This window comes from Nelusetta ayraudi, unplaced genomic scaffold (genome assembly GCF_046127955.1).
Source record: "Nelusetta ayraudi isolate G7.1 ecotype Tasmania unplaced genomic scaffold, CSIRO-AGI_Nayr_v1 ptg000109l, whole genome shotgun sequence".
NCBI lineage: Eukaryota > Metazoa > Chordata > Actinopteri > Tetraodontiformes > Monacanthidae > Nelusetta > Nelusetta ayraudi.
The window spans coordinates 672,580-696,588 of record NW_027466159.1 but is presented as its reverse complement, the minus strand read 5'-3'; the positions used below and the strand labels follow the sequence as shown (position 1 = coordinate 696,588).

The 24,009-nt window shown below is 45.6% G+C and overlaps 4 protein-coding genes across 9 annotated transcripts in view; 1 reads left to right on the top strand and 3 right to left on the bottom strand.

Moving 5' to 3' along the window:
* Nucleotides 1–1,040: 1,040 nt before the first annotated feature.
* On the bottom strand, nucleotides 1,041–7,575 carry ptp4a1 (protein tyrosine phosphatase 4A1). 3 transcript variants are annotated; one of them, XM_076048883.1, is made up of 6 exons: nucleotides 7,421–7,575; nucleotides 4,451–5,133; nucleotides 4,264–4,356; nucleotides 2,935–3,065; nucleotides 2,202–2,276; nucleotides 1,041–1,305 (listed from the first exon to the last, which is right to left on the bottom strand). In XM_076048883.1, the coding sequence occupies exons 2-6, from the start codon at nucleotides 4,553–4,555 to the stop codon at nucleotides 1,188–1,190; spliced, it is 522 nt and encodes a 173-aa protein (XP_075904998.1). In that variant the 5' UTR covers nucleotides 4,556–5,133; nucleotides 7,421–7,575; the 3' UTR covers nucleotides 1,041–1,187. The 3 variants fall into 3 exon arrangements, with proteins under 3 accessions (XP_075904998.1, XP_075904996.1, XP_075904997.1); XM_076048881.1 differs by having other exon boundaries at nucleotides 7,407–7,566; XM_076048882.1 differs by having other exon boundaries at nucleotides 4,451–5,130; nucleotides 7,407–7,565.
* Nucleotides 2,934–24,009, bottom strand: part of myom2a (myomesin 2a) — a 40,989-nt gene continuing 19,913 nt past the window's right edge. For all 4 annotated transcript variants that reach the window (XM_076048869.1, XM_076048864.1, XM_076048866.1 and 1 more), the window contains one exon: nucleotides 2,934–3,065. In XM_076048869.1, coding sequence (XP_075904984.1) covers nucleotides 3,023–3,065 — 43 coding nt within the window. In that variant the 3' untranslated portion in view covers nucleotides 2,934–3,022. The remainder of the gene's footprint in view (nucleotides 3,066–24,009) is intronic.
* Nucleotides 8,742–13,070, top strand: lgsn (lengsin, lens protein with glutamine synthetase domain). Its single transcript, XM_076048872.1, has 4 exons — nucleotides 8,742–9,519; nucleotides 9,640–10,351; nucleotides 11,350–11,513; nucleotides 11,744–13,070. Exons 1-4 carry the CDS (start codon nucleotides 9,481–9,483, stop codon nucleotides 12,935–12,937), a joined length of 2,109 nt encoding a protein of 702 aa, XP_075904987.1. The 5' UTR covers nucleotides 8,742–9,480; the 3' UTR covers nucleotides 12,938–13,070.
* LOC142903313 (uncharacterized) lies at nucleotides 14,379–23,798 on the bottom strand. The gene is made up of 4 exons (XM_076048871.1): nucleotides 22,860–23,798; nucleotides 18,815–18,979; nucleotides 17,253–17,377; nucleotides 14,379–16,559 (listed from the first exon to the last, which is right to left on the bottom strand). The coding sequence occupies exons 1-4, from the start codon at nucleotides 23,295–23,297 to the stop codon at nucleotides 14,684–14,686; spliced, it is 2,604 nt and encodes an 867-aa protein (XP_075904986.1). The 5' UTR covers nucleotides 23,298–23,798; the 3' UTR covers nucleotides 14,379–14,683.

Sequence of the window (24,009 nt, the reverse complement as noted above, 5' to 3'; positions counted from 1 at the left end):
TGTGTGTGCCTGTAAAGGGTCAGGCCTATTAACTATATATATTATTTTAGTTGCATCTGACCAGGCTGAGGTTGCATAGAAGAAATACCCATTGTTTATTCTATCCAAAGTAAAGAACTCAAGGCCCCATCTGCATACATTGAAGGTAGACGAGCCACAGCAAGTCTTATATGATAATGACAGTAGTAGTGACCAGGCAGGAGCTCTTTTCTCTGTGTATCATTTAATGTACTCTCACAGGTTGGTGAACAGGTACAACTTTGTCGCTCACGGTACTAAACCACACATCCATGATAGTATAAATAGCCAACCTAATAATAATAGTACACATTTTCCAAATACAATAAAATCATCATCAAGTATCCAAGTCTTAACTTACCAACATCAAATAAAAAGGCATACAAAATATCGCAGACGTTGGAAGTCCAGTTCGAAGCAAAACATAAAACAAAACAAAAACGAAAAAAAAAAAAAAAAAACAATAATAAAATTCAAAATAAAAATCACATTATGGACATGGCAGTTCATTAGTAAACAGAAGGTCTGACAGAGAAAACAAGTTCCGAAACTCTGGACAGATATTGCAACGGTGAAGCTTCATATTAAAAAATAGTTACTGAAAGGGCTTCGGTGGGTGTAAGACTTCCTGCACGAGACAAAGGCAACCGTTTTAGTTTGAGTTTTTTTTTTTTTCTCTGTTTCGAGTAGAAAAATGAGACACCTTTTCCCACTCCGCTCTGATAGTAAGGCATTTATGGATGAACCGTCTGATCTGAAGGAAGGCAGAACTCGTTCTGAACCACTCACACACTCATCTTGTTGGCTTCTTTTCTTTCGTTTTTTTCCTTTTTGAGCACATTCTCAGCTGATGTAAACTGGCCAATCAGAATCTTTGGGAGAAACGACGTCGATGATACACAACACTTTTTGTTTTGCTTGGGCACATGGAGAGAAAACGCGGCAATTCTGTTTCACATGATTTGTGGGTTTGTTTGGGTTTTTTGGGGTGGAGCCTGAAGCAGGAAGTGGACATGTGAGAATGGAAATCCAAAAGTAAAACATTTCTACACAATAATAAAAACAAAACAAAAAAAAAAAAACAAGCCTTCCAGGAAGGCCGGCGTGGCTGAATGGAATCTGTGGGCGTGGCTAAAATGGAGGCCGTGGGCGTGACCGAGGGTTTGGCTCTACTGGATGCAGCAGTTATTGCGATGGCCGTTGGAATCTTTGAAGCGCAGGCGCATCTTTGGACGATATTTCTCCAGGTAGAAGAGCTGCTTGCTGTTGAAGGCTCCACGACGCCTCCTGAAACACACACAATTGAAAAAAAATTATTTAAAAAAATAAAGTTAAAGAAAATGTAAATTTAAAGTTTTAAAGGTAAAATAAAGTTGACACAATTTTTTTTTTTTTTTTAAATATAATAAGTCAGTAAAAAGCTACGCCACACAAAAAAAGAAAACTACAAAAACAAAAACCACGCACTTGTGGAAAAACTACATTAACATTCCTCCACCTTCTGTTCCAATTAAACACTGCTGGAGTGAATCTGTACAATATAGCTGAAGTAAAAAAAAAAAAATCCACTATTCTTCCCTTTTTAGCTTGAACTCCTCAAACGTAATATCCATCCAACTAGAGATAGATAGAAATATTAGAGATGGATATTATTTTGGAACCAAATGTCCTGTGGGATCAGCGACCCTCCCTTTGATTTCACTTTATCACTGTGATAGAATCAACACACTGACTGACTGACAGGAGACGGACACACTGAATAATAAAAGCCATCGTCATCCTTCATGCCAAATATGGGCATTTCCTCCCACGTGCCAACTTTCTCCCGAGGATCATGGGGGTGACACATCACATGCTGTGGAGCACCGACTCCCCCCCACCCTCCCTCCATCCATCCCCCGGTGACTCACCCCTTATCTCACCTATTTATAGCGGCATGACTCACAGCTCCGCCCCCTCTGATAAATCAACCGTACCGACTCACAAACTTGCTTTCCTGAAGAAAGGAGCCGGCCAACGTGCCGCCAAGACCATACAAAAGACCCACTGCAGGTCTGAAGGTGTCGACAACGCACAAGTTCGTCCACTGGAGGGCGCCGACAAGCAACACTTGCAAAGGCGACTGGGGTTGCCGGGCCGAGTCTGCGCACTGAGCCGACTAAAGAGGATCCCTGTGGACTTACTGTCGGATGAACTGGACAGCGTCTTCGTACTTCATCCCGCACTCGATCAAGGCCAGCGCCACCATCACAGGAGCCCTGTGGAGACCCAGGGTCACGATTAAGATTAAAAAAAATAATTATAAAAAAATAAAAACTTTCACCATGAAACCATGTAAATAAAAATAAAAGGAAGTGTTGAGACAGGAGATCGACTCCAGGATTCACTTGTGCTCAATTCACAAAAACAGAAAAAAAAAAAAAAAAAAAAAGTGTTGTTATGAGCAGCATCTACAGCAGCCAAGATTAAATCCCACATCAGGATGTTTTTGAGGCTCCCGTGACTCTGAGTCAGGAGGAGGACACCGTGTCAGTTGATCCGGCCCTGTGGCAGCAGATTAAACCATGTAGTGACACAATTGTTTTTGTTTTTTGGTTGAGTCAAGTGGCCTTTAAATCCCAACCAGTAAAATCCAGTTTGCCCTACATTTCTGGATGATTTTTTTTTTTTTTTTTTTTTTAAGATTTATAGCTTAGATGAGAGTAAATCTGTTGAATATTCATCACTCTCTTTATCTTATTCCTACACGCTTTTGCCATATATATTTTCATGCAAAACGCAACTTCAGGTAAATGTCTAATAACTCCACTACTCAGTTTCCAGCAGTTGCCCGACTGGAACATCTGCTATAAATGTGACAGAAGATAAATTTACATCTTTCCTGTCTGACTGGCGGAGGTGGGACTCGCTGCTCACCTGCCCAGTCCTGCCACACAGTGGACGGCCACGCAGCAGCCGGCCTCTTCCTTGAACTTCAGCTTCAGCAGGTTCAGCCAATCGTCCACTATCTGGTTGGAGGGCGGGGCTCCGTCATCAAACGGCCAATCCTGGAAGAGACGGGGAAGGAGGAGGGGGGGGTGGACTCTGGTTATCTCTCTCACAGAAAACCAAACAACAAAAGAAGTGTGAATGTTAAAACCAGCTGGAGGGGAAACGCAGCTGGGGTGGGAGTAGGTGGGGAGGGAGGGAGGGACTTCCTGTTTTCACTGGTTACATGGTGCGATATCGCAATTTTAAAAAATGAATCCTGTGGTGACAGAAGGAGCTTCTTCAACGAAAAAAGTGTTTGGAGACAAAAGCAACTTCCTCCCCCGCCGAGCAGATGAATCAACACATTAACGGCTGCCACTAATTGGAAATGACTTCCTGAATGTCAGTTTGTTCAGCTGTGCAACCTTATTGAACGACAAGATAAAGCTACTGTCATGAAATAAATAATCTATCCACACTAGGGATGTTAACAATGAATCAATTATAGATTAATTGTCGATTAAGAATTGAATCGATTAAATTAGACATTTTTGACACAGGTAGGTGGTATCAGTAAACAGTTAAGTGGGAGGAAACAGCAATTCACCTGGAGATACTGAGATGGTCATGATATACCTAGAACAAGTTACTTTTAAAACTACTATTTTCTTTACGCTTTTTTTACTGTTCTCTAATGTAAAAATGGGTCACATTGGACCCTCAACATTATTTAAGGGTTACATATGTTCCTTACACATTTTTCATTGTGACATTTAGGTTCCCAGGAAAAATCCGCGTTTATGAATTAATCATTAATTGATCGATAAGGTCAATCAACCAACGATGAATGAACTAATCAATAATTTGCATCCCCAATGCACGCGAATGCAAAACCATTGCGATGCACTGAGGAAGTGTTTGTCGCGTTCGGCTAAGATGTGATGAAGATTTTCTCGAAGCAAACACTGTCTTGATGACATGTCTGTCAGTAACATACAGACAGACGTGTGACGGAACCACTCATTCAATCCAAACTCAGCTGACACTTCTGGAAACATTCAAAGCCATAAACAGCGACTGAACCAGAGCAAGTTGGGAAACTTTGTCCTGTAAACCAGCGAATGAGCCGATACTGCTGGACATCTCGCTTCTCGGCCAAACCCCCAACCCCCCGTCTGAGTAAAACACAACCACACCATGCTGGGACACATGAAATCGAACATCATGACGACGACGAAGAAGAAGAAGAACAGGAGGTTTGAAGGTCAGACTCACCAGCACCTGGATCCCTTCCTTCAGCACCGGGCTGGTGTCGTAGGTGGCCTCGCAGACCCTCACCACGGTGGTCACGCCGTACTTCTTCAGCTCCTGTTGGGAGTCACAACAGGTTGTCAAACACTTCTTGACATGGCCAACGCCCTGCACTTAGAAAAAGAGTCAACAGAGTGAAAAAGAGTCTCACCTCGACAAACTTGTTCACGGTGGAATTGGAGGGATTGTGGGTAATGAGGAACCTCATGTTCTTGTATGTGATCTCCACAGGGGCCGGTCTGTTCATTCGAGCCATGGCGACGATGTAGAAGGAAAAAAAAAACCAAAACTAAAACCAAATCCAAAAATAAAAGTCTTCCTCGGGTTGAAGATGTAAACGCTGAGCAGAACTCAGAGGGTGAAACAAAAAAAACGTCCAACGAGCTTTGAGAAAAAAAGAAAACCTTCGGTCCTTCTTCAGGGGGTTTTAACGGATTGAGGGAGGAAGGTTTGGGAGTGAGCGGGTGACACAAAAGGCGGACGATCGGAGGAGCAACTCAAAAAAAGAAAAAACAAAAACAAAAAAAAATCCTTCTTCAGAGCAAAAGGAAAGAAAAGGAGAAACCACCTTGATCCGGGCCAGGCGGAGGCCGACCGGGGGCAGTGTGCAGCGGGTGGAGTTACCCCATCCAGGCCGACCGCTCGCTGCTGGTTCTGGGAGGCGTCCGGGTCCTGCCAACGCTCCGGGTCCCTCCTGTGGCTCAGGTGTGTCGGGTGGATGGCGAGCTGCTGCGCCGTTCACTCGTCTGCATAGGTGGCGTGCTGAGCCTGGCAGTAGTCCCCACTGCCCTTCAGAAACTCCATAAATGTGTGACCCAGAACACCACAGAACTGCTGCGGGAGACAACACACAACATGTTTTTCAAAACGCACCTTCGGGGAAACGGGGGAAGAAAAAAAACAAACACACAGAGCGGCCTCCTGTTGACAAGCCGTCCGCCGCCGCGTCGCTAGCACGTCTCTCCTGTTCGTCCGCCTCAACAACAGGGCGACTGCGCGAGCGAAGGTAGCAAATGTTTTTGTGTTTTGTCCATCTGCGACTCCTCGGCTAATGTCTGGTTCTGACTGGCTCCCGGTTCCACCCATTCATTTAGCCGGCGTCTTTAAAAATATAATCATCTTAGTAATTAAGTTTTTTGAGCGCCAGCAAATTACACGTCATAAGGAGATATTTAAATTTCTTATTTTGCCCGATCGACACGCCACAGGCCACGAGGTGCCCGTCAGCCTGCGATGACGAAGCAGTCAGTCAGCAGAAAACCTGATTACAGCTGAGTTGTTGTTGGGTTTTTTGCATTATTTCCAAAGTGAAGCGACGCAAATACGAGAAAAATGTGTTTTTTCCTAATTGTGAGAAATCATTTGTGTCAACAGCCCTTTCTAACATTTAATGTTATTAATTTAATTTTTACCCTTTAATGTCTATTTGAATCCCCACCATCAAAGGGGTTGTGAAAGTGAATTAGTTGATAAATCAATAAGAATCTGTTGTAAAATAGTAATGGAATTTTTATGAAAACGCAATGGAAATAGTGTGTATGTTCAGCCCCGTTTTGATATGAAGGGTTAGGGCGCCGCTGGGCCACCGTAGATACACGGCGGTACCATGAGACCTGCACCTGATGTAATTTTAAATGCTCATCATTAATGAATGAAAGCGATTTAATTATTGTATCGTCTTCTTGTTCGGCAGCACTTGAAGTGGCTGAATGTGGCCGTCCACGGAAACATTGGAAAGGCATTGTTGCTCTCCAACAAAGGGTGTCTCATAGACACATGTGGGGTCTTGATACTGTTAACTAAATGTGTTTTATCTGCATTGTTGGTTGGGTCTGACCTATTGCGTGAGCTGAGTGACAACAAATGAACACTGCAGAAACATTATTTGCTGAGGAAGAAGCTTCAGCACCAAACCTCCTGTAGTACCACACGCTACTAATGTTTAGTTATATGTACAGTACGTAAGGGACTTGTGATAGGTATGTTTTCAAGAACAATTATTACCTAATGGCTGCTGGTGTGAAACAATAGAAAAACGATGTGTCCTTAGTAACATCTGTGTTATATCTGAGACACGCACACACACGTTGCTACAATGAGCATCCATCAATCCGGCCCCTTTACTTTCTCCGTCGTTTTAGTCAAATATAATGTATTTGTCCTTTTCACCTCCAGACAACCTTTAATAACTGGAAGCCTGTTTAACTTGACGGGAGAGAGAAAAAAACATTAAGCCGTACAAATATGCTGCTCGGTTTAATCCGGTATTTTCCGGCTGGAGGGGCAACGGGGGGAAAACAGTCGGTATGGCGACAAGAGGGGAGAGGGGGGGGGAGGAGGGGGAGACTACGAGACGGGAAAAAAATACTGAATCTAAGAGACATTCGAGGGGCTTTTGAGGAGATTTCAAAGGGGGGCCGAGAACGACAACTCTGACGTCGGCGTCGCGCTGGAACGATGTTGGACTTCAGATCGGAAGCGTCCTTTGTGTAGGGACGCACCGGGCGCCATCATGAAGCTAAACAGCAGCGAGCGGCCTGCAGGCGCAGCGAGCGGCTAGGAGGAGGGCGAGTCGAGCCGAGCTCCGTGGAGGAGGTGGTGGTGGTGGGTAGGGAGGACAATGGACGACGAGCCTCGCTCCCATGACAAAGAAGTCAGCGCGTTTGGGGGAGAAAGTCGTCGACTGGGTGTCATTTGCGTTACATTTCTTTGTAATAGATACCTTTCACATGAACCATTTTGTCAAAGGGAACTTCCGAGGGAGGGAGCAGCGCGAGCCGCCTCCTCCCGGTGGCACGAGCGCACAGCGGCGCGTTGGCCGCCTGCGTCGGTTTAAAACGGTTAGCAAACGACCGCCTAGCGTCCGCGCGGACTTTTAACGTTGAGCACCAGGGTGCACTCGCTTGGAAATCGACGCGGAGTTGGTCGTCACTAATGTCCTGTGATTGTTTGTCGTTTCTTTTCTTTCTCTCTTTCTTCTTCCTCAGAAGAAAAACGCGAAGGCCAGCGTGGAGCGGACTGATGTTTCAACAGAAGCTACACATGTACACAAAAAAAACACAGCGACACAACAAAATGGCAGCCGCAGAAAGAAGCCGGACACTTACTGGGATATGCTTACTCATTGAAGATTGTAGCTCGATCATACAGCCGGTCCCCAGAAAAAAGGTAAAATGTGAATCGTGTCTTCACCATACAGCCCGGTGCTGCTTCCCCGAACGGAGCCGAAGTCTCCTGTGAACGTGACTCGATCCGGCCGCGGTTAAGAAAAAAAAAAAATCGCACCGCCACTTCACACATTTTCCTGTCATGGATTTCAAAATAAAACAACCGGGGTGGAACTCAAGCTATTGGAGTCTGATTCACCATTATTTGTTTATGTTATGTATTATTTTGAATTATTTTCCAGAGTCTGTACATTTTTGTAAGTATGTGAACCTTCCACCATCTGTGAGTATTCGCTTCTCATTCAATTCGCTAAGAAAATAAAGGAAGCCGAAATTTAGAAAAATAGTCACTGCAGATTTTTAGATACTTTTTTTATTTTTTTTTTAAAGTGGGTGTTAGTGCATGCTTCTGTGCTGTGTTAAAAAAAAAAAGTGTGTCACCATTCACTTGCAAAATAAAACACACAAGCGTGCACACAGCCACGCGCGCGCACACACACACACACACACACACACACACACACACACAAAGCAAAAACAAAAATGACATAGTTTCATTCATCTGTGCAACTGCCCAGATCTGAGCTAAAGGTAAATGTGAAACTGACAAATAATGAATGGCATGTGAGAAAACTGGAATGACTGAAAGTTGTCATTTAAATTAAAACCCAAAAATGTTATGCATGAGTGGTATTTAAACCATGTGCCTGAAAACGTTGTGAGACTGGAGATTTATGAACCACGTTGTTGACATTGTGATTGAATCAGACTCCCCTTACAATTAAATCCGTGAAGGAATCTTTGATGGACAAAAGTTTTGACACATTCAGTTTCGAGGCACGCCTTGAATTGTATTTTGACAAATATTCCTAAGAACATCCGGTTTTGCACTCGCTTCATTGTCTCTGGTTTTAAAACCCCACCCTGAAAGCTGAAGTGTTCTGCCCAGACATCTCCTGTTCTCAGCTCCTCCCCTCCGCGACCACACGTGGTCACCAAAAACATATTCTGACGAAAACAGACACTAAAGAAAAATCACACTTAACACAAAGACTTACACAGAAAAACTGTATATGGTAGTTTTGACAGGACAGTGTTTGCTTCAAGAAAATCTTTGTCATCATCTTAGCAGAACGCGACAAATACTTCCTCATTGCATCGCAATAGTTTTACATTCATGTGCATAGATTCTTTATTTCATGACAGTAATTTTGTCTTGTTATTCAGTAAGATTGCACTGTGATTTTTTTTTTTTTTTTTTTTTTTTTTAAATGCTGTTGACATCTTAAGTAAGTGATAGTCGCCTTCAATGGAGTGCTGTAACCTCCTGGGATAACCATAGAATTCTGACTGATTCTGATCATTCAATCAAAAACTAAACACATTAACGATTAAAATGTGCTCAAAATAACAACAACAACCACAATTATTAAAACAATTTCACATATGTTTACATACAATTCAATAGATGTATGTATAAAAAATAACAGTATAGTCATAACATGTAATTATGGGTAAACAACTGAAAGTACTTGACTGATGAAAGTATTTCATGCTGACTTTTTGGCCTCTAGTCCTGAGTGGAGGATGGTGTTTCTGGGGAGGATCTGAATCACACGGAGGCCCCTGAACTCTCAGATCATCACTGACCTCAGTCCATTGTCTCGTCCTCATCTCACTGGAATAAATATTTTTGCTCCCATATCTTTCTGGAAGCCCAAACAGAGCCGCTGAGCTCTGCACTTTCCCCCCCTCTTTTTTCCGCCCGACACACAAAAGCAGCAGTTAATTGTTCCTGCCGGCCAGCCAATGAGCTCAAAGCTGCCGCCTCTCAGTGTTGGCAAGTGGCTGCCGGCCACCACTTCCCCGTCGGACTCACCCAGGGCATCAGCGGCGGGGCCAAAAGAATCTTCTCACCGCTCACCATTGTGCCAATTGTCTATATATAAAAAATTAATGAGCAAGTGAGGCCTTCACAGGAGGGCTATCAACAAAAAAAAACCCATCACACTTTATGAACGATCTTGACATGAACGACTCAGAAGATTCACAGGTAACTCCACCCTCACTTCTCAGAAAGACTTAGACTGTGTGGTGTGGATGGTCAGCTCAGCTTCTGCTCTCTTGTTCACATTGAATCTGGTTGTGACGCTGGTAATCCCGAATCATCCAGGAGGCTCAGAGCAGAGACAAAGACCAGATCGATGGCACTGGGATGAGCCTGGACAACAGGAGGAGAGTCCGGGTGACCGGGAGGTACGTGCCGCCTTCAGAGGGCAAAGCAGGAGGTCCGTGCATCATCCACACCCCGCCGAGCCTCAGCATCCCTCCGGACAGCTCTACCGTCATTTCCATCGGCCCGCGGCCCCACAGGCGCCAGGACCAGGTGGATGAACACAGAACAGCAGAGCCTCCTGTCCAGAGGGGAGAAGAAGAAGACTGGACCAGGGAAGCTGCTCCTCAGCCCCGGGTGTCCTACTGTGAGACGGGCGTACCAAGACACACTATGGAGGAGCTGAAGAGCATCTTGAAGGACAGTCCCCTGGTCAGCATCCAGAGGAGGGTCGACGGGAAGCCGGGGAGCCCCTACACCTACCTCCAGGGAGGCGCCGCCGGCGGGAGCGGAAGGCCGGAAAGGCCTGAGAGGCGGGAGAGGTTGGTGGACGATGGGAAGGCTGGCAGGATGTTCAGCACCTTCAAACCCCAGTCTGACGCTTCCAGAAGGGGCCCCGACTCCAGAGAGGGCATGTCTATTCAGCCGCACCCCACCGTGGATTCATCCAGCCCATTCAGGGCTGATGCCAACACAAATAAGCCACCTGGGTTCAGGACGCACACACAGGCCAGCGGCGGTTCCTGGGGAGAGACTGGAGGGTCCAGCGCAGGTTGGTGAGGCTTTAGTCCAATAGACGAGATAAAATTGGATTGATCGAGAAAAATAATTATATAGAATAGTTTCTTTGTTTCATACTTTCGAGATCAAAAGATATTGAAATGAACTTGTTGATTTAGTTTGTGGAGGCATGACAGTCACCTTTCACCGTTTACTCGAATTGTAAATTTGGAATGGTTAATTCTTTTTTACGAGCGTACTCCATAAATCCTCATTTCTGTCCGTTGTTAATTATCCTTTAGAACACAGAGAATGATGGGATGGTCTTTGGCATGGGAAGTTTTTTTTAAAATCTAAGTAGCCTTACGTCGCTTTCATCTAAATGACTGAATGTTCCAAGCTTAATTATTATAATAATGATAATAATAATAATAATAATAATAATAATAATAATAATAATAATAATAATAATAAAAACGAATGAATGTACTGAGAGTGTGGCTGTGGGTGGCAGGTTCGAGTGAATCACTAATCTGTGAATTGTTGTTCAGTCAGAATGATGTGCACAGTGCAGCTTTCTGCACAATGGCTGGAGCCAATCCAGGGGCCCTGAGAGTGGGTGAGGGCACTGGATCGGTCTAAATATTTTAAAGTATTAAAAATATATTTACCCCCAAAACAAAAACAAAAAGAAAACCCCAAACCAAAACATTGGATTAATAAAATAATAAAAAAAAAAAATATATATATATATATGTATATATATTTCTGACAAAATTACCCACCTGCACTGGGCCACTTAGTCAGTCTGGCGCCCCCCTGTGGCCAGATTCTAAAAGTTCACTTTTGTTTACAAACTTTCCTGGCTGCAAAATGTTGGAAAGAAACACTCAAAAGCAAAAAGTACAACTTAGTTAATGTAGCTGCTTTAAGTACAACAATATTAACTTGAGATCATCAACCTCATCGAGGGGCTAGGGTTAGGGTTAGTTCAGGTAATTATGATATTTTGTCAGATAATAAAATTCCTACTTTTTTTTCATTTTCCAGAAAACAGGAGCGAGACTGAAGTCTTTTGGAACCAGAGGTTCATTTCAGCCATGGAGCAGATCAAACAGCAGATCGCCCGAGAAAACATCAACTTTGTCCGCTTTGAGGCCACAGACCTCCACGGGGTGTCCAGGTCCAAGACAGTGCCCGTCCGCTTCTTTCATGTAAACCTGTCTGCCTTTCTACCCACCTGACCACCTACGAACCTGTCCACTTTTACCATCTAGTTAACTACTAACCTGCATTCTTATCCAACCAGAACAGCCAAAATCCTGAGGGGTTTTCGGTACTCAGAGATTTCATCGCTTCAATTGTACAAAGTGCTTTGAGACATCTACGGATGTTATTCAGTGCTTCATTTTAAATAAAATTTGATTAACTGATTGGTCCACAGGAGAAGGCCGTCTATGGGGTTCCGATGCCTAGAAGTTACCTGGAACTGACTCTGAGCCCCAAGAGCAACGAAGTGGACAATGCCAGCACCGCCAACTTCAGCAGCGACGTGCTCCTGATCCCCGACCTTTCCACCTTCAGGGTCTTACCATGGGCCGAACAGACAGCCCGGGTCATCTGTGACCCCTGCACAGTGGCGGGGAACCCGCTGCGCACGTCGCCTCGCCTCATCGCCAAGCAGCTCCTGGGCCAGCTACAGGCCATGGGCTTCTCCCTGCACTCGTCCTTCACCTACGAGTGCTGCGTTCTGGGCGCCCCAGATCGCATCGGCCCAAAGACGCTCATGTTCCCGGCCACTACCCTCCTCAGCAACCACGACCTGCCTTTCTTCCAACAGCTGGTGGACAGCATGTACTGCATGGGCGCCGATGTGGACAGCATCGCCTCGGCCAGTGGGCCCGGCCAGATGGAGATCAACCTAAGGCCTGAGTTTGGCATTGCGGCCGCAGACAGCGCCTTCACCTTCCGCACCGGCATCAAGGAGATGGCCCGCAAGCACAGCTACATTGCCAGCTTCTTCACTGACGACGGCCTATACAACGCCGGTGTGCTATCTCACAGCCTTTGGGATGCCAACGGCCGCCGCAGCCTCTTTCACAGCGGTGACAAGGCCGGGGAGCTGTCCGAGATCGGCCGCAAGTGGCTGGCGGGGCTCCTGAGCCACTCGGCTGCCCTCAGCTGCCTGATGTCGCCCGGCCTGGGCTGCCGGAGCCACATCGCCAAGACCATCAAGGACCCCAAGAGGGTCCTGTGTGCCTCCTGCGGCTGCAACGACAACAGCGCCTCCTTCAACATCAAGTGTCACGGCGGCAGGGAGACGCACATCGACAACAAGCTGGGCTCTGCCATGGCCAACCCCTACATTGTCCTGGCCGCCACCGTGGCCGCCGGCTTGGACGGTATCAAGCGTGGACTGAGCGCGGACGGCAGCCTGAGCAAGGCACCCAGTCAGCAGAAGGAGTTTGCCATCCCGGTGAAGCTGGACGAAGCGCTGGAGGCGCTGGGCGAGGACCACGTCATCCGCAGTGCCCTGGGAGAGCCCTTTGTGCAGTACTTCATCGCCATGAAGAAGTTTGAGATCGAAACCCAAGAGTTGGATGACGAGAGGAACAAATGCCTGGAGTATTTCATCTAGGACCACTTGTCTACGTCCCGCCGCCTCCCGCCACGTGTCTGCATGAAAACTACAACTTGAGTAAAAAAATGTTTTTATTTTGTATTTTGATATTATTGCACAGATTGAAGTTACTTCAAAATAAAGGCCCAGCTATGCCCCCAGTGTCGTGCTGTGTGCTTCAGTTCTCGTGAGTTTATTCTCGTGGGTCTCTCACTCTCACCATGCCAAGCTGTAGAGCCATGCAAACTATAACCTTGAAAGAAGTATTTCCTTTTCAGTTCCACAGGGTCCTAAATCACATCTGAAAGCATATTCCCTAAAAAAAAAAAAAAAAAGATTAGTTGAAATGAAAAATGAAAAACAGTTTTGTTTAATTTCTGACTTTTTTCTTTATTTACAGTAAACAAGACAGCTTGAGGCAGTGAGTCAACTCTTCTTGCGGCAGTGCACATCTTCAACTAGGGCCTCTAGTGGTACAAAGTGGTAGTACAAGGCAGGACAGGAAAAATATTAGCCGCCAACCATGCTAACTTTCACGAGGGTCTCTGCACACGTGCCACATCCCAATTCTTGGAGAGCTGCAGTCGCAGTCTGTCCCAGTTGCCCTCCAAGTTCCAAGTTTGAACGTGGCGACTGAATGCAGTTTTCACTTTATGAATGCAATGGCTAAATCAGGTGGATCCTTCATGGACCTGCTTGACCCAAGAATGAACTATAGCCTGTCTCTTGGCAACATGGGTGACCTTTTGCTAGCGGGTGGGAACCGTGAATGACCAGTTCATAGTGCAGAACTTGGTTTTGGCTTTTCTGGGCCATGGTGGACCCAGACTGTGCAGACCCTGTAGGTCCTTAGGGTCTCTGAACTGGAATACTGCAGCAGACATCCCTGGCAAACTGGGTCTTCACATTCTGTTGCTAAGGTAAGTCCATGTGGCTAACGTTGTAAGCTAAAAATGACAAATGACACTGTTGGCGTAAAACTTTGTTGGCACAGTATTTCACATAACACCATTTTCCCTATCCAGTCACATTTAAATTACAAAAAGGAAAAAAAATTACCCACCATGTATAAATACTGAGTTCATTAGAAAAAAGGAGGAAGTATTTGCTTATTTAATAAGCAAACATATCAATAAGTGCAAGTAATCCAACATTCAATGCACAATAGATTTTTTTCCCTTTTTTATTTTATTTTTACAAAACAACTCTTAATCCAACACTTGATATATAGCACTTTTGGAAGGATGTAAGCAGTGAGCAGTAAAACTAAAATGTTTTCCTAATTAGCAGTACATTTTTGGATTTTTTTGCTTATCTGGAATCAATCAGAAATCAATTTCTTAAAAAAAAAACTGTTTGCAGTCAATTTGTAATTGTTTGGAAATTGTTAACAATCAGGAATTGATTTGGGGGGAAAAACGTAAAGTTTCACTAGATTTACCCTTTGGCAAACGCGATGTAGTTTGTATATTTTGGTAGAATTTTATTTACTCAATAATAATAGATTTGTTTATTAAATTGATGCACTTTTTCAAATGTACCTAATTCTCTTTGTAAATTACTGGTTTCAACAGTCGAATTACACCTATCCAGGTTCTGAAAATATCGAAATGAATCTTAAATTTAAATTTATTGTCCGCAGATCTTCTTTCGCTGAAAATTTTTGGCAGATTTTTCATCCCACCACTGCCGTAAACTATGAACAGACAAAAAAAACATGAGCGGAGCTCAGACTGAAACAGCATAATTTCCTGCCCTGTGACTTTACTTATTCATGCCAATGAGATTCCCGACTCGTTGCATGAACCGTCCCAGTTTCTTGTCGGAGCCACTCTGCGGCTGGTACCCTGAGTAGCTGGATTCCTGCCTGCCCGCTGAGGCACTTGCATCCTTGGAAGCGGTTTCGGTTGTGAGCAAATACTCAAATCGACTGTAGACCCTCTGGCGCGGGTAGACGGTCACACTCTCCTCCTCCAGAGTGCTGCCGGAGCCATGTTCTTGCTCCGAAGACAGATTCGTCTTTCGTTTGCTAGACCGTGACAACGACAGTCTTGAGAATGGAGTTTTCTGTTTCTCCTTCTCTGCCGGACCGTCAGGACCCTTCTTTGCTGCATGCTCTGTGGTCGACGACGTCAAAGACTCCTTCCTTTGCAAGGATTTGTCGTCTTTCTTTGAGGGCTTCTTTTCGTCCGATGAGAGGAGGGAATACACTTTCATTTTAATGGAATTCTTCCTTTGAAAATGTTGTTCTTCGTCTTGCATTTGTCCCTTTGCTACTTCTAGTGAAGTATGAGATCCTGCTGGTGTATTTTGGACCAGTCCTGATGCAAATTTCCTCTCCTCATCCGGAGCAGCCGAGCCTAAACCTTTGGCCGCTTTCCCTGTGGAATCGAAGCCTATTCTGGCTTGATCCTGACGCTGATGTTCAGCAGCTAAGTTCTCTTGTGAACTGGGGAATTCTGAACTGTTGACACGTGTGTTCGAACCCTCCTTCTCCTCTGGAATTTCGGTTAAAGACTTAATCGCCCAGCTCGGCTGGCTGCCAACACCACTGGACGGCAAGTTGGACGGTTTTTGTGATGAGTCTTTGAGCCTCAGGTCCAGATCGCCAGTGGAGGTCGTCCTGGAAAGGGGCTCATTCCAGCCATACTGCATCGGCTTTCGATCTGAAACATTTTTGACATCGTAATAGGAAGTTGAGCGATGTCCATCTGTAAGAACCCGGTCCCTGTTAACCTCACTGCTTCTGTAGTTGGCTGGGTCACCATGGGAATTTGTCGGTGAACACGGCTCTAATTCCCTCATGTCCAGGCCTCTTAAGGACGTAAAGGCGGATCTGTCATTGGGAGGCCTGTGGATCTCTTGGCTTTGCCTGACATTGCCATAATCATGCAAACTGAGCCTCCGTTGCCTCATTTCCTCCATTCTGGCCTTAATGTCCCTTGAACGGTTTTGAATCAACTGTGACTGGAAGTCGTTAATGGCCGTGTAGCTGCTGTGTGGAGACATCATCGGAGACAAGAGGTCACAGGATCCGTCCATGTCATTGTCCTTAAGGTACGTGTCCATCTTCCACCGATGAAGTGAAGATTCGGAGCTGAACGGTATCAAATTCTGGTCAGCTCCATAGAGATTCTGGTGCCTGAGCTGCTGTTGAGAGAGCCTGTTCGGGAGTAGCAAGTCCCCGATGCCTCTTGAGTTTGATGCAAGGGAGTCGGTGGAAGCTCCCAGTCCCTTGGTCCCCATCCTGAACCGGCTCAAGGAGTTCAGCTTCTGCAGTTCTCCGCCGTAACTGTATCCCCGCACCAAATTGCCCAAATCTGAACTGTGGGTCTGATGCAACCTCTCTTGAACACTCAGTCCCCTAGTCAGCAAGTTGGTGCCGCTGTTGTAGCGCTCGTCCTGGGCAGCTCTCATGCCGGACAACACTCTGGACCTCATGTGCCTTTGATGGAGAGACAGGTGGCTGGAGGACAGACTCATGGGTTCCTTGTGGTACAGGACAGCCCCTGTGGGCTGAACTATCGGAACTGTGGAGCGGGCAAAGAGTCTCCGGAACTCCTCGTCAAAGGAGGAGGTCAGCTGACCGGTGATGACTAGGACCATGCTGAGGTTGATCTTCTCAAACGACCATGTGTAGCTGGAAGAGGAGACACTTGTCAGCAGGGACATTTTCGTTGTTGAAGTGTTTGGTCTTTCTCAATTATACAGGTATGCAAACAATGTTGAACATGACAGTCGGGAAACAAAATTTTGTCTAAACTACACACGTGCAGCCGTAAGTCAAAACAAGTTTTCTTTGTTGTCATAACTTGTGTCAACTTCCCGTCAGTCTGGAATTATGGCCTCTTACACACCTGCGTAGCATACCATCCCTTCTTTCAAATGTCACTCCTGGGCTTGTCAACCACAAAAACCACATCATTGTGGCGCTTTTTGTGTGGATGCAGGGGTTAGAGGACTGCGGTCATCTAGTGGTGATTGAATCCTAACTCAAAACTGAACGCTGTTCTTGGCCTGTTAACTTTTGACCAGTATATTTACATTTCAGTCAGACAACTAACATTTGAAACAACATCTACCTGCGTAGAGCCTGCAGGGGGATCCTGGGTTGAGGCAGGGCTAAAATGACGAGTGCAGTACTGATGCACTGACTAAGTTAACTAAGTTAAGGCAAGCTCGCCTCACGTATGCAGATGATGTGAGAATCAGATACCAGTTGGACTTAGTGACAGTTACTGGTCTCATCCCAGCTCGCAGGTGGAGATGGTGAGGTTGTTGCTCACACTCTGACTAACCGATGAATCCGCAGATGGAGAAATATGAAACTCACCTGTACGCCCCGTATACCACCGTCTGGCAGTCAACAAGGAGGAACTTCTGCTCCAAGTCTCCTCTGAACTTCACCCCAGACTGGCACCGGTACTGCTGACCCTGAACCATGCGGACCCGCATGTTCTGCCAGGGAAACGGCCAGTCACAGTGTTAAAGCTTCCACGGGGAAGAGAGACTTAAAACAACTTTGTAATAAGAAAAACCTCGAAAAAGCTATGTTTATTGAGCTAAGTGCTGCATTTAGCTAATAAAAATACCGAAATTCCTTTTCTAACAACGACCTCTGTCTATCACCGTCCATTTCCTTTTTTGTCTTTAGCTTTCTTCACCCAAAACACCCGGGAATCTGTCCTTTCGTGATGTCACAAAGGGCACTGATATCTTTCCCAAGTGAGTGAGTGACAGCACCTCCAACCAGGTGTTGTTGCCAGCCTCCCAGTTATTGACCACCTTCCATAGATGGTCTAACAATGTTTCGCAGTAAACAGGGCAGTAAACATGGAAGTAAACAGAGGGCTAAATATGCTATCTTCTCAAGTCAGTGTCTGAGTCGTTTTCCTCTATGGGTCTCGGTGTGATTGGACCAATTATGATCATTTGAAGGGAAAAGGGTGGGAGCTGCAGCTCATTAAGGGGTTCATGAATCACATCAGTGGAGAGACAAAGAAAAGAATGAATGAATGAAAGAAGGAAGAAGGGACAGCATCAGTAGCACCAGCTCTGGGTTTGTCACATTAGACCCGTCACATGATGGAACATGTGACATGTTTTTGTTTACTGGTGTTAAGAAGTTGATCCTTCCTCGATGCCAGGCAAGACGCAACCTGCGTCGCTTTTTTCCTGCAGCTGCTTTTGGTTAAGTCATTCTGCATAAAGATCACTGTGTTCACACCGACAGCAGTGGTGATCGTGATGCTGCTCAGCTGGAAAATCCGGACGGCTGGTGCTGATCAGTCCCTGCAGTCACAGTCACTGCAACCTCTGCAGCCTCTGCAGACGCAGTCTTTAACATTGACATTTAAGAAAGGCGGCAGCGGAACGCTAGCAAACGACTGTCAGGGCGTGGAACAAATGCCACAGCTAATCCGCAGAACCTCGTCGCAAGGTGTACAAAGGTCAGGCTGCGGGCTGCAACTTCCTGTTGTAGGGAGCGTCTGAGGAACGTCAGTCCAAGGTCAACTAGTTGTTTTTAATTGGACCTCTTAATTAATGTCATCTTATGTTTACATTTAAACAGGCTTTTATCTCATCATTGCACATTGAACTGCAGTATTACAGATACTGAGGTAGAAAGCGGGTGAAACTCATTAAGGCAGCTGATTGGATAAAATCTCTTCCCTCATCAGTATCAGTTTCACTTCGTTCTCCATTGAAGTAGCAGCAAGCTGAACCAGATGTCAAACTAATGGCGTTGAACTTAAAAGCCTCAAACGTTTTGAAACTTGCTCACAGAAAAAACGTGAAAAAAATCAGATTATATAATATTGTCTGTGTTAAAACAGCCTCAGCAGTGGTTAATTTGTCTGGGAACTGTTTGCGTTCTGTCTGCGTGGTTCTCACCTTCAGGTCATGGATGTTGACACCCGCCCTGTGTGTCATGGACAGGAAGCTGTCGAAGTGGGACTCGTCCAAGAGGATGTAGACGGCTACGCCTCTCAGCGTGGCTGTGATCACCTCCTTGAAGATGTCCACGTCTGTGAAGACGTCCATGGAGATGGCAATCATCTGCAGGCACACGGGCAAAACATTTGAAAAACATTTTGAAAGATGGAAACCATCACGAGGGGACACATGACAAAAAAAAAAAAAAAAAGAGACACACATTGTCATTTTTAGCAACCAGGATATAGAATTGATCAATGGGTCAGTCACTGGGGGGGGGGGGGGGGGGGGAAAGAGAGAGAGAGGTTTAGAAGAGATTTCAAAGATGTTGATGAGTTCAAAATAATTTCATAGGATCATTTCTTGATTTTTTTTTTTTTTAATCTTACAAATCAACTGGTAACGAAGTGTGAATTCCCCATCAGAACCATCAAGAAACAGTCCGATCTGACCAGAATCCCACCGGATCAGTCAGCATTCTTCCTCCTCCTTTGGGAGGAAGAGGCAGAGCTACAGCCAGAGTAAAACAAGAAGTTACAGCTGGTCAGTCTGATCAGGTCGACTGCCTGCGGTTAGACTCCGCCCACCCTGGCTGCTGGCCACAGTGAAGTTGTGTTCTCATCGTGACCAACTGGCTTTACTGGCAGCAAATAAATCTGACCGACAGATGAAAGCTCTGTCCAATCCGCTCCCTCGATGCTGCTTTTTTCTCTTTTTTCTTTTTTAAATACCTGTTTTACATTTTAAAACATTCCATCAGGACAGTGAGAGACCGTTAAGAACATCGTGGAAGAGTAGTTCATTCTATATTCTTCTTCCAACCGCTGGCCCAGTGGGAGTTTCCACAGGTTAACTGTAAAGGAGGCGTGTTGCGGCGTGTCCGTTAGTCTGAGCTGAGTGAGCAAGTTTCTCTGAGGCAGCGAAGACAGAAATGACGTGTTTTAAAAATAAATCTCAGAACTTGTTGTTCTGCCTAGAATTCTGTGTTTATTTCTTTAAAGGGACGCAACAGGTTTTATTGTTGAAAATCAAATAGTGGGAAGTTGATCCATCGTTTCTACCTGACTTGGACACGAGTAGACACAGGGTTCATTTCCTGCACATAGACACACACTCACAAACACACCCTGCTGTAATTATGCTTTAATAACTTTGAGGGGCTGAACAAAGAGGCAGGATCTGCCTGCAGTGACACGCCGCCATGACCTTCACCGTAACCGGTGGCTCCCACCGCAGCAGTCAAGTGACTGAGTTTTCTGGCCGACGGCGTTGGGAATCTTTAGAGTTGTGTGTCTGTCTGAGCTCTGATGCAACAGAGACTCTTCTGACTGATCTTGCGCCAGCAACTAGCCAGGGTTCACCACCGAACCGCTGGAGGTCCCAGTTCCTGTCCACATTTCCTTTACCATCGTTTCAATGAGCAAAAATACCTGCGTCCCTGTTCGGTCAATGAATAGCCAATCAGAGAGGCCCGTCCTTCACTTCGACTTCTCCCTTTGGTTTTTCAGGAAGCCGAAACACACATAGTGCTGCCAGAATCACAATCAAAGGAGTCACTGACAACAAATTTGCTCATTTGTGATGTCACAAAGGGCTCTGATACTACCTCCCAGGACGGCCCAGGCTTTGGCTTCACCTCTTTGAGAGCACCTTTTCATTTTTTTGTTCCCTTTTCCAGACAGACATGCGGAGGGTTCAACAAGCTGCAAACACAGGGCTAAACACTGTTTGGAACTATTAGATCAACTAACCAATGAAGAAACTGAGGAACCAACAACAAATGACAAACTGCTTTTAAACTACTTACAAACCGTCCCTAGTGGCCAAAAGAGGAATCACTGATGAATATTCAGCAGTTAGCCAATAGCTTCTGAAGAGTTGCAGCTACCAGTTAGCAGCCAGTTTCTCTCGTCCTTTAACTATTAAAACGAGTTGGGTTCCAAAACAAACAGCCGGCGGATGGCAAAGTAAACCAGTTTAGTCGGAGTAAACAGCGCAACATTCGGCTTTGGGCGCAACGACAGTGAAGAGAAGCAGTGCAAAACAGAGAGAGAGAGAGTAGTCTACAAAGCTGGTACTGCAGTACCGGGACGTCGTCTCAGAGAGCTCGGAAGGAAGTTCGGAAGTTATTGGTGCCGTTTGTGACTCCTTCATATCAAGCATTGACACACAGAAAATTAGGTTTCCGTAATGTAATGGGAAATATGTATTCTTGGGTTATTCTTTATTATGTTGTATTCTAGGTCATATGATCACTAGTAGCACGTGTAATCTGTTTGTTACATAGTATAACCTTCTCGAGACATTCTCCTCGTGGTCCACCAGAGGAGGCTGTAAATGTGTCAGCTTGTGCTGATTCTCTGTGCTTTGTTTTCCTCTTCTTCCCTTCCTTATCTCTTCCCCTCCCAGTCCAGTGTATAAGAGACCTTCTTCCTCCTTTCCTCCTCGCACTCGCACTCCCATTTTACTGTGTTTTGTGCCTCGGAGCTCCGATCCCCTTTTTATTGTTTGTTCATTAAATTACTTATCATCCCAGTATTCCTTTTCCACAACAGTCGTTAAAATGTAGCTGTACAAGCCTGTTGCTGTCGTCACACATTGTTCATCGTCACATAACAAATGCAAACAAAAAAAGGCAGCCAGCCCTGAAATTGAGGACGTTTCTTATGAACGAGGTCTGCAAATAATCCAGTTGCATCTAAAGCAGCAAAATAACTTCTTATTGTTGTGCAAAACAAACAACAAAAAACAAGTGAGGCCTTTAGTGTTGCGTCACCGTGTGTTTTTTTTGTTTGTTTATGATCAGTAACTCTTGAATGAGTAATGAGTGTGTAAAGAGACACTTTAAAAACTGCCGTGTTGCATTTTTGGTTTTTCCTAGTTTCACCTGTTTCACTTTTCTTTTCTTTTTTTCCTCTCATGCAGGCATTTGGTTTGTACAGTTTGTGTTGCCTGCTTTTATTATTATTTTTATATTTCTTTGAGCAGTGAGCGGCTCGGATTAATGCCTGAATGGAGTCACAGCAGGCTGCAGGACTCGGCAGGTCTGACCTATCAGGCCAGCGGGAGGCCGTGTTGCAACATGTGCATGTATGTGTGTGTGTGTGTGTGAGACGCCGTAAAGCCGGGAGCGGCTGTATTCACTTCGTCTGATTCTGTCAGTTTAAAAAAGCTCAGTGCAACATCATTTCACCATTAGGTGTTGTAGTGTTGCCGCTGAGAAAGAAATTATACATGTATAGCACAATTTAAAAAATTGTATTTGAAACACTTGGATTTCTAAAAAAAACAAAAAAAAAAACTCTCAAATATTGCTAAAGTAAGTAAGTAATCTGTAATACCTCCTCACTATCATGAGGAAGCATTACAGATGTTTTGAGATGGAAATATATCATAAAAGAGCAGTGGAAACAATTTTTTCCCCCACATTTAAATGTCACAGGACCTGCCATATGCAGTCATGTGACCAGTTTTCTCCGAGACGACATAGTGATGCGGTATGTGTGGTCAGAAGAGCAGGCAGCTCCTACACCCTTCAATGGAAACGCATACAAAACGCATACAAAAGCGTAATTTTATTTTCAGAAATATTACTTTTATTTTGAGAAAAAAAACAACCCACAATGTATATCCAGCTAGTGTCAAGTGGTGAAGTCAGCTCTCTGGCGCTCTTCTTTGTTTCTGCTATTGCATATTCGACATGCTATCATCGACACAGAGCTGTGTCTTTTTCACTGCTATTAGCCGTTTACTGACACTGTCAGGAATGTTCTGCATGAATGGGTGATCAGCATGTTTATCTAATGGCCACAGCGCCACCACAGGAAAACACACAACACAAAGCAAAAGTCTTATGACTGGCCTTTTGTCCCTAACCGTGAGTGTTGCATATGTTTCTGAGCGTTTTGTAAATTGGCATGGATGGAGATGTGCCATTTTTGAGGCCGCGTGGGCGCCAACTAGCTGCCAGGTACATAATGTAATTTTTGTTTTTGGCTCTCACCTGCCGGGCTTCCTGTATCTGCTTGCGGATAACCTCCTTGATGGTGGGTGTGTCCACCCGTGGTGGGTTGAACAGTAGGCTGATACTGGTGTCGGCAGCATCGGGCGAGACCTCGGGCCAGCCCAGCTCCAGGTCGGGCACCTCCTCGTCCGACTCCAGCGGGAAGTAGGTGGAGGGGTTGGCCGCCTCCCGGGGCCGCTTGGCCTCGCACTCATCCTCCTCCGCTGGCAACTCGGCGTTCTCCTGGATGAAGTGGATCTCCTGCTCGGACAGGAAGTTGCTGATCTGCTCGGCCCGCAGGAACTCCTCGTAGGCCTCCCTGCCACCGCACAGCAGAGCGTAGATGGCCAGGCGGTACGTCTCCTTGTAGTGCGGCTGGATGTAGAGCTGGTTGCCATCGTCGGACAGCGAGGACAGTTGGGACAGGTTGGACTCCATGGTTGTTTTTCTGGGTTACCTTCAAGATCGTACAAGGGACCCAGAGCGCCACCCGTCACATCCACCGTGAAACAACTCCTGCCGATCCCCCCTTTTTGCAGGAGAAAGGAGTCGTTTCCATTCACAAACTGACTCAAAGGGAACCAGTCTGTCAAGTTTGTATCAGCCCAAGACAAACAACGCCGGCCTTGGGGCAACTTGTGGAGCAACACGTTTCTAGCGAGGCGGAGGAAGAACTAGATAGTGGATAAAACTTACTTCATGGCTGGCAGGAGAAGCTAAGACCTGTTACTGGTGGACTCCAGCTAAAAAGGGTTTAGACCTGTCGGCCCGGCAGTCCATCCGTCTTTCCGCTTATTCTGGCAGCACTGAGGTGTGGGTCTGAACTGTGAGAGGCACACCTTGTTGTACCTGCCCCACTGTTCACACTCTGTGACAAGCTCCGCCCACTACAGTTCACCTGGTCTGCCAGGACAGACGTTTTTTTTTATGCCTGGTTGCTTTGTTGTCAGGCAGCACGTTTGCAATGGTGCACGTTTAGAGATCTTTTATTTTCAGATTTCTGTGAAGGTACAGAGGATGGTTCCAGGTGTACCAAGTCTTTATTCCCATCATCAGGCAGACAGACAGACAAGGTCTCACAGGACAGGAAGGGAAGACGTCTTTATTCACAGGGCCATAGTCTGGTTCACTGCCGCAGAAAACAAACAAA